The following is a 9866-nucleotide window of genomic DNA, read 5'->3' on the forward strand; positions in this document are numbered from 1 at the left end:
CCAGCAGATTACATTATTTTTCTGGCAACTGGCAAATGCATTAAAAAAAAAAAAAAAAAAGGCCAGCCAGGCTGGTCCAATACCAGCCAGACGGTCACCCTCGGCATGGGTAAACTAACTCCGGGGGTACTGGAATATTGTAATGTTACTGCCAAAGTGTTTCAGTGCAGCTGCTGGATTTCCTCTTCCAAGGCAACACGTGTCTTACCTAGGAGGCTAAGCCTTAGTACTTGTTCCTATGACCGATGCAGCCTGTTTCGGCCCAGTCCCACAGAGCGTGTGGCGCGCGAGCTCCCGGCCGGGCGGGGGTGCAAGCCGCGGCCCCTTTGCTGCCCGGGCGCTTTGGCAGCGGGCGCCCTGCGGATCACGCGCCCCGCCCGTGGGCTGCAGCCAGCCCGGCTGCGCGGCGGGAGGGCCCGATTGGCTGGCTTAGAGCCGGGCCGGCGCGCCGCGGAGCAGCCGCGGGGCAGGATGGTGGAAGTGTGGTACATGGACGAGTCCGGAGAGGACCAGAGGGCCCCGCACCGGCAGGAGCCGCACCGGCCCGTCAGCCTGGAGCAGCTGCGCCGGCTCGGAGTCTTCCACTGGAAAGTAGGCGGCGAGACTGGCTGCAGCGCGGGAGGGGGAGCGGGCGGCGCCTGTAGCCCGGCCACTCAGCCGGGGCCCCCGGGAGCCCCTGGCCCGCAGCCTCCAGCCCGCCCGGCTCCCGCCGGGACTCGCTGCCGCTGCTTGCGCAGTGCGGGCCCCTGGGCCCGGACATCTCTGGCCTTTGCCTCCGCCCACAGACTTGTTTGCGGCGTGCGAGCGCCAGCGTGGCTCGTCGCACGCTGCAGCCCGGCGCTGGCCCTGGCCCGATCCCTGTTCCCAAACCCCGTTGCGGCGGCCAGGGGAGGGGAGGGTTGAGGATCCCCGCTGCCCTTCGATCGGGGAAGGGGGGTGCTGCTTTGCTATTACCAGCCCCCCCGCCCAGGGTGGGCCCTCTCCTCTGCCCGGGTCACTTACCATTTGTCTTTTAAATGAACTCTCCGCACTTTAGCCCCTGCCTTTGCTGAGGGTCTGTGACGCCGCACTAGCAACCGCAGCAGTTTGACTGATGCTCCTGCTTATTCCTGGAATACCCTTCACTACCTTGACGCGTAGTGGCACATCCACATGGCCTGGCTTTGCCTGTTAATATTGGAGATAATGGAGACCCATCTTCATGGTCCAGTGGGTCAGAGCCTGTGCCAAAGGGAATCCAAATGTGTCAGGTAGCCTAAAAGGCTTGTCTGGGCCCAGACATGGTTCTTGATAGAGGTGCTAATAAGGAATTGAATCTCAGTGCAGGGAGGGCCAAAGGAGTGTCAGTGTCCTGCCCTTGTAATTTAAAAATCATGATTTGTTTTTTTTAAATAGAAGTGAAAACCTAAGTTCCCTGCTGGAATTGGAAGCATGCGTGCCTGCTTAAATGTAAAGGTGGTATCATATGCTTTCCATCCTCGTGTGAGGTTTAATGTACACAAGACAAAAACTGCATAAATGGCTTAGCCTCTTAAGTCCCCACTTTTCAAAATTGATTTAGCTTAAGTCTGGGGCCTTGTCTAAACTCAAGAATTGTACTGCTTTACCTAACGCAGTACATTTGGGCAGCTACCCATGATCTCTCCTTCCCACAGGCTAATTCAAGGGGTTCCTGAAGTGAAGTACATGTACATTGGTGGTGCTCTATAATGCAGGGGTCGGCAACCTATAGCACGCGTGCCAAAGACAGCATGCGAGCCGATTTTTAATGGCACGCTGCTGCCTGACGGGTCCCAGCCGCTGGCCCTGCTCAGCCCGCTGCAGAACCCAGGCCAGCAGCGGGCTGAGCAGGCCTGCGGCTGGGACTCCGGCAGGCAGCAGCGTGCCATTAAAAATCCTGCCCGCCCCGGCCCGCTCTTCTCCACTCCCCCCTCCCCCCGGCAGAGGCAGGGTGAAGAAGCTTGGTCCTGCTGGCTGCTGGTGCAGGGCAGGCAAGGTCCCCCCTCCCCTGCCTCTGCCCCTCCTCCTCTCTCTCCCTGCCACCGATCAGCTGATGGCCCTTGCGAGGGAGGGGGAGAAGGGGAGCCGCAGCGTCCTCGCTGCCCCAGGGAAGAGGCGGAGAAGAGGTGGGGACGAGGCCTTGGGGAAGTGGGGTGGAATCAGGGCATATCCCCTCCAGCCCCCTGCTGTGAACCACTCTGGGCAGGGGACTGGGAGCACCCCCAGGACCCTAGCCCGCACCCCCAGGACCCTAGCCCACACCCCCAGCCCCCGCCCTGACCCCTGCACCCCCTCACACACCCCCAGCCCTTACCCCTGCACCCCCTTCACACACTTCTAGCCCTCTGCCCTGACTCCTGTACCCTCACCCCCCCAGCTCTCTGTCCTGACCCCTGCACCCCCTCACACACACCCAGCCCTCTACCCTGACCTCTGCACCCCCCCAACGACCCCAGCCCTGACTCCAGCACCCCCCACACATACCCAGCCCCCCCATATCCCATGCCCTGCCTCTTGCACCCCCACATTCCCACCCCCACCCTGAGTATGAAACAGGAGCTCCTGCACCCCCCCCCCCCCCCAACATTCCCACCTGCACCCCTCGCACCAAATGGGAGCTGCCCTGGTAAGCACTCCACACGCAAACCTCCTGCCCCAACCCTGAGCCCCCTCCCTCATTCTAGCTCCTGGCCAGACCCTGCACCCCAACCCCCAGCCTGCTCCTTCACCCCCAGCCCTGTGCTCAGTGCGCTCCTACCCTCAGTTCAGTGCAGACAGAGAGGAAGAGAATGGGCTAGAACCAGGGAGAAGGTAGGTACCCACTCTATGTGAGCAGGGCTGGGATCCCAGACCGGCAGTGGGCTGAGCGGGGCCGGCAGCCGGGACCATGGCTGGCAGGAGCCGGTGGACGGAACCCCAGACCAGCAGCGGGCTGAGCCGCTCAGCCCACTGCCGGTCTGGGGTCCTGGCCGCTGGCCCCGCTCAGCCTGCTGCCGGTCTAGGTGAACAGAACCCCAGGCTGGCAGGGGCTGAGTGGGCCGGCGGTGTAAGAGTAGCATTTTAATTTAATTTTAAATGAAGCTTCTTAAACATTTTGAAAACCTTGTTTACTTTACATACTTTACTTTACTTTAGTTTAGTTTAAGACTTATAGAGAGAGACCTTCTAAAAAACATTAAAATGTATTACTGGCATGCGAAACCTTAAATTAAAGTGAATAAATGAAGACTCGGCACACCACTTCTGAAAGGTTGCTGACCCCTGCTATAATGGGTGGGTCAGACAGAAGAACTGCATAATTGAGCAATTCTGGCACCTAGGCTACAAGCCAGACAGTCTTGTACTGTAAAATGTATCCCTTATGGATACACAAGATAGAATTCAATAATTCCTGTCTCCCAGTCACATGCTGGGTTCACTAGAGCAGGTAGCCTTTATAAGAGACTCTTATAAGCCTGATATGAGAAACTCTTTTAGGGCTGTGATATGTACCTGTGGTGAGATTTATAAAGGTTTTTATAGCATGGTATTTATTGCATAAAGTGTAGGCTTATCAGTAACAAGTCACTGAGCATATTGTTAATTCCCACCAAAAAAAAAATTAGAGCTGAAAATGTGGAGCCTCACACAGCCTCTTTCATTTGGGTTATTAAAATGTTTCCCACGTCTGAGAAGGTGGAACAATAATAGATACTGAGCAAAGAAAGTCTGTAACCAGAGCAGTTTAATGAAGTTTTAAAATAATCGATGAAGACACCCACCCTCCCTCCCCACATTGTTGTTGCCGCCAACTTTCAACCGAATGTTATTTATTTATTTATTTTGCTGTCATGCTGCTGCTTCCCCTACCAAGGCTAATTTGTTTTGGAAGCATGCCTTGCCAGGGTTGGCAGGCTGCCTGGTGGGAAAATGGTAGTGAAGTAACTACGAACAACGAGAATGTTCCTCCTGGTAACTCCAAACTTCAGCAACTGTGCAGGGACAATGGCAATCCTGCTGATTAGTCATGAGGGACTCCCAGTTGTTTTCTTTGTGAGGGACAGACACGATTCACTCCAACACTGGGATTCTGGCTCTGGAACAAGAAGCAGACTCTGTGGGAGCAGCGTCTGAAGGCAGATTGAGCTCGCTTCCCCAGTACGTCCCGCTGAGACACCCACACTGACTCTGAAAAGCTAGCTTTTCTATAATCCCTTTTTTCCCTTTAGACTACACAATAACAAATAAATAACCTTGCTGGACTTGTTAGTAACTAGTATGTAACTTGAAATGTTATTTATACACTAACTGGCTGCACTTTTTGGTTTTGGAAACGGTCGTTTGGGTATCCTGGCTGTCTCTCATGGATGTTTGTTTGTTTTTAATTCCTCCTCCAAAAAATCACACAGTTGGATGCTGACAACTATGAGACTGACCCAGACCTAGCAAGGATTCGGAAAGAGAAAAACTATTCTTGGATGGATATAATAACGATACATAAAGATAAGCTGCCAAATTATCAAGACAAGGTAAAGCAGCCCTGGTTTGGATCTGGGAAGGGAGTAAGTTCTGAAGTCTGCAACTAGAGTGTGCACCAGCTTTTGAAGTGCGCGCTCAGAACCTGCTCTTTGAACAATGGATTTTCCCCCATTTTTAAAAATCACATTGTTTAGTTTTTAGCTTTTCAAATGACTGCTTGGATTCCATTTTTAAAACGAGAGAGGGTTTTGTGTTTTCTGTAATTGCTTTCCCTTTAGTAGCTTACATATGATGCCTTTTAGAATGGTTCTCATTAATAAGAGTGGCTCTCACTTGTCATGTTGAAACTGCACATATGCAAATGAAGCCCTGCAAACACTATTAGATTGTCATCCAAACTAAGTCAGACCACTGCCAGCTTGGGGCTTTGGCAAAATCTTTCCCCGGTGAACTTCAGAGCAGCAAGCCCTGAGCTTGGTCACTGCTGCCCTAGGACATGGTGGTAATTTTAATCAACAATAACAAATCCCTCAGTACTGTCATAAATAATTTCTCAGTGTTCTCAGAAAAAGGAGGCCACTCTTGGCCTGGTTGTCAAGGTGATTGATTTTAATGCTAAGAATATTTTATCATACTCACCATTGGAGGGAATTGGAACTTCTGCCAAATTCATTTTGATGGGAATTTGTGACCTTCCATACATATGATTTGAAATAACTTGTGAGCATGCCCACTTGACAGTTTTCAAAGTTGAAACACGCCTACAGCTACATGCACTTTGGGGATTGTCAGCCTGCAAAATGTATTAGTTGGTAATTAGTTCTTTTGTCTCCAGTACATTTTTGCAAAGTCTGAAATGTGCTAAACACTTGAGGGGTATGAGGGATTTGTGCAGTTCCCCAGCTGAGAAATGTTTTAATTTGGGGAACTAATGTCCTGGTTGCTTCAGAACAGATCAGCAGGAACAATGTCAAGTTCTCAGTTATGCATTTTATAATGAAACTCCTTCCTCACCAGTTAAACATAAAGATGTGCCACTCCAACTGAATGGGAATGGTATGGTAACTCAGGAGTTCGGTGCGGATGGTGAGGTTTCTCCATATCCATCTTAAATGGAGTTGTTCCTCAAGGGTTCATCACTTCCTTCCCTACCCATGGCATTGCAGTAGTTTCCTTTCTCTCTCTCTTCTTCCCCACCCCACAAGTCCTCATGGGACTCCTTCAGAGCCTGGCATTATTGCTCCTAAATTGCCTGAAAGACAAAGTATCCTTCCTCTCCCAAAGATCTGAGAGAACATTATCGCTGCTTGTTAGGGAGCGGAGCCTTGAATTTGGGACTGTGGCCCAGGGTCTGTCTCTTGTTGATGGTACAAATCACTATGCAGCGGGAAACCTGGTTGGCAATAATTACTTGTATTGTTCTCATGTAGATGATTAGCTACAGTAGGCAGTGATGTTGCATTTGACTTATTCCAGTGTAAAGTGACAGGGGACTTCAGCTCTGTCATATTTGTGCATCCCAGATAATTGTACAACTATAGATGAATATTATCCTACCAAGCATAGACCTGACTTTATGTGCTGTTAACATAGTCTAGTAGTGCATTGATCAGAGTTTTATATCTTTCTGGACTCCTTTGTAAAGAGTCTCCCAGACGTTGGGAGACTGTCTATAAGGTGCCACAGGACTCTTTGCCGCTTTTACAGATCCAGACTAACACGGCTACCTCTCTGATACTTATCTCCATATGCCCTTGTATTTAGATTTATTTCTTTGTTCAACAAACTTAAAAAGAAATGTAATATCCTCTCCTTCCTACCCTAGATAAAAATATTTTATGAAGAACATTTGCATTTGGATGATGAAATTCGCTACATCCTTGAAGGAAGTGGCTACTTTGATGTTCGAGACAAAGATGACAAGTGGATCCGGATTTTCATGGAAAAGGGAGACATGATAACTCTTCCTGCTGGCATATATCACCGATTTACACTGGATGAAAATGTTTGTATATGGCTTTATCTATTACACTCCTAGGTGTATGTGTTGACAGACAAGTGTACAAAGGCATATTGCATATTGGTGACTAAATATCCTATTTCAGATCTGCAGTTCATTAAACCAGGAACGTGAGGAATACAAAATGATTTATAGAATCTGAGCTTTCACCTCATAGTTGCCAGTTCACATGCAGCTCATCAGTAGTGACTTCAAGTCGCTGCCATCTTAGACATGTTCTGTATCTTGTGTGAAATCAGCGTATGGTCTGAGTCCAGAGATTCTACAGCAGGGGTGGGCAAACTTTTTGGCCTGAGGGCCACATCAGGGTTGCAAAACTGTATGGAGGGCCGGGTAGGGAAGGCTGTGCCTCCCCAAACAGCCTGGCCCCTGCCCCCTATCTGACCCCTCCCGCTCCACCTCCTGACTGCTCCCCTCAGAACCCCCGACCCATCCAACGCCCCCTGCTCCTTGTCCCCTAACTGCCCCCCCCCCCGGACCCCTGCCCCTAGGGCCCCCGCCCCGGAACCTCTCCCCATCCAACCTCCCCGCTCCCTGTCCCCTGACTGCCTCGACCCCTATCCACACCCCCGCCCCCTGACAGGTCCCCCAGGACTCCCACACTTATCCAACCGCCCCTTGCTCCCCATCCCTGACTGCCCCCTGGAAACCTCTGCCCCATTAACACCCCCCCCGCCACTCCCACCCCCTTACCATGCCGCTCAGAGTGGCAGGACTGGCTTATTGGAAAGCCTGAGAGGTGCACGGGCGCAAGCCGTGCTGACCGCGTGGTGGCGTAGCTGCAGGGGAGGGGGGCAACGGGGAGGGGCCGGGGGGTAGCCTCCCCAGCCAGGAGCTCAAGGGCCGGGCAGGACGGTATCCGGCCCATGGGCTATAGATTGCCCACCTCTGTTCTACAGCTATCCATCGCACAAACCGCCACCACAGTTGGCTGAGGCATGGAGACTGATTCATCCAGGCTGAAGGCAGAGCCGCATAGGGAAGTTTGAATTGCCTCTGTTCTGTACCTCTTCTGTGGATAAATTGAGCATACTTGTCTTGGCATCTTTCATGAGTACTAAACTCGCCTGTAGAGAGGGAGTGTAGTCTAGTGACTAGAGCCACAGCTGGCAGTCAGAAATCCTAGATGAATTCCCGGCTCTGCCATTGACTTGCTCTCTGACCTGCTGAGAGGGGTTATATGTGTAATATAGCCCAAAGGCCTTATCTGTCTGTGGGAATAGCCTTGAATCAGCAATCAGTGTAGCTGCACTGGTGCTGACTCCCACGTGTGGCCAAGGATGTGCTCACTTGGTGCAAACCCCAGCCTTGCATGTCTACATTCAGGGGTCTGTGCTGGTGCAGCTACACCAAGGCCGATGTCCCAATATAGGCAAAGCCTGAGGGACTTGCTCAAGGTCATGGATTTTCCCCATCTGTGAAATGGGATAATACTTTATCTGCCTTACAGGGGTGTTGAGGATCCTCTGAAGTTTTTAAAACTGTATATAAGCGCAAAGTACCGTTACTACTACAATGGCCAGGTTGCTAGGAACACTGAAGCAAAATAGTGATGGAACTCCCAGGTTGGAGTGAAGCTCCTAAAGCGCCTTGAGAAGGTGGAAAGTATCATAAACCTCACCAGGAGTTGTTAACTCTATATTCAGACGCCTCCAAAAGGAGCTGTTATGCTATTTGCCATTTCCTTTTCCTTCCGCAGAACTACGTGAAGGCAATGAGGCTGTTTGTTGGAGAACCAGTCTGGACAGCATACAACCGGCCAGCTGATCACTTTCCTGCTCGAGGACAGTACGTGAAGTTTTTGGCACAGTAATACTCTCTGAAGTCTAATGTGCGGAATGTCCTCAAGCCTGAGCAGAATGTAAATTGGGAATCTTGTACTTCAATACCACTCACTGCGGGATGTGTTCTGTTTCCCCTGTCCAAACGTGCTTCTCTAGCTCTAATTTTGGGAGGGTGAATGGGGAGTATGGCAAACGCTGAATGTTCATCCTAGTCTGAAATGATGCTATCAAACTACTTAAGGTGATTGTATTTAATTAAAAAACTGCTGCATTCTCTCAAAGAATCTGCACAAGATGAATTCACATAATCAGAACCTTCATATGCAGCTTACCTAGCTCTGCCCTGGTACAATGTCTGTGACTTTGTTATAATGAATTGCAGTGATTTACTTTTGCAGCATTTTAATAAAATGATTTTCTATCTTTAAAGGTCTGTTAGCTATTTTCATGTCCTGACACTAAGAACCCATTGGACAATAGTGTTTCTGTGACTGTGCTAACTGGGTTCCGGTCCCAGCTCTGTCACTGGCTTGCTTTTTGACATTGGACAAATCATTAACTCTGCTTTAATTTCACCATTTGTAAAATGGAGATAAGTAGAGTTATCCACCTTAGTCCAGTGTTTTGAGATCTTCAGACACTATGTAATTGCAGGAGTATTATTGAAATACACCTCAGCAATGTCAAAAATGACAATGTTTTTTGTCTAAATGTTTGCTTTAAAAGGAAAGTTTGCCTACAGTGCAGAGTGCTGTGCCTGCTCAGTCTCCTGATGAGGTTGTAATTGGAGTGTAGATCAAGGCATGCAGATTCTTCACTTCTGGGCCCTGTGTGCAGTTGTTTACAGCTGTGCACAGTGGATGTGAACTGATACCATTCCAAATTAGTAACATTTTAAACCCGGTTTGCACAGGTGCAAATGACTCTACAAGATAGTGGAAGTGGAGGCCTGGGGCATATATGGGGATAAAAGCCCTGCGGCACAGCTGTGGCTGGCCCGGGCTGGTGGAGTTCAGTTGCAGGGTTAAAAATTGCTGTGTAGATGCTCAGAGTGGAGCCCGAGCTCTGGGACCCTCCATCCTCCCAGACCTCTGGCTCCAACCTGAGCTCGAAGGTCTATACAGCAATTTTTGAGCCCCACGAGCCAGCTGACTTTTTTATCTCCGTGTAGACATACCCTGTGAGTCTTCATATTGTATTCATTGGATTAGGTTGATTCTGCCCACCTTACTAAAAAGGTTCTTCCAGTTGCCAAGATCCTAAGTTCCCTTTTTTGTAGTGACAACTTTTCATTGTATTGCAGAGTCTGGATTTATAAAGACTTGCAGTTATTTTTAATCCCTTAAATTTTTCTGAAAATGAAGTCGTGGTTTTGAAGAAAAGATGTACTATTTAGAATCTTAAAAATCACAAATGTATATAGAAATGGCTCCAACCTTTTGTATGTCACTTATCATCCTCGCTAGTGTGAGGGGGATGTAAACCACATACAGGCCATGAAGAGGTTAACTAGAGCTTTCTTGCTCTAGTTAATGCCATTAACATCACCTGGAAAGCAGGTGGTAGGCTGAGGGGAAATTAAAGCAAGGAGCACAGGGCAGTCA

The 9866-nt window shown here is 49.7% G+C and overlaps 1 protein-coding gene across 1 annotated transcript; it reads left to right on the forward strand.

Moving 5' to 3' along the window:
- The first annotated feature begins 269 nt into the window (after positions 1-269).
- Positions 270-8691, forward strand: ADI1 (acireductone dioxygenase 1). Its single transcript, XM_037894130.2, has 4 exons — positions 270-591; positions 4389-4508; positions 6284-6463; positions 8178-8691. Exons 1-4 carry the CDS (start codon positions 472-474, stop codon positions 8289-8291), a joined length of 534 nt encoding a protein of 177 aa, XP_037750058.1. The 5' UTR covers positions 270-471; the 3' UTR covers positions 8292-8691.
- The last annotated feature ends 1175 nt before the right edge of the window (positions 8692-9866 follow it).

This window comes from Chelonia mydas, chromosome 3, assembly GCF_015237465.2.
Source record: "Chelonia mydas isolate rCheMyd1 chromosome 3, rCheMyd1.pri.v2, whole genome shotgun sequence".
NCBI classification, from domain to species: domain Eukaryota; kingdom Metazoa; phylum Chordata; order Testudines; family Cheloniidae; genus Chelonia; species Chelonia mydas.

Coding starts and splice junctions, on each gene's coding strand:
- ADI1 (XM_037894130.2), top strand. CDS start 472: ATGGTGGAAGTGTGGTACATGGACGAGTCCGGAGAGGACCAGAGGGCC. Junction 592..4,388: donor TCGGAGTCTTCCACTGGAAA/GTAGGCGGCGAG, acceptor AAAATCACACAG/TTGGATGCTGACAACTATGA. Junction 6,464..8,177: donor GATTTACACTGGATGAAAAT/GTTTGTATATGG, acceptor TTCCTTCCGCAG/AACTACGTGAAGGCAATGAG.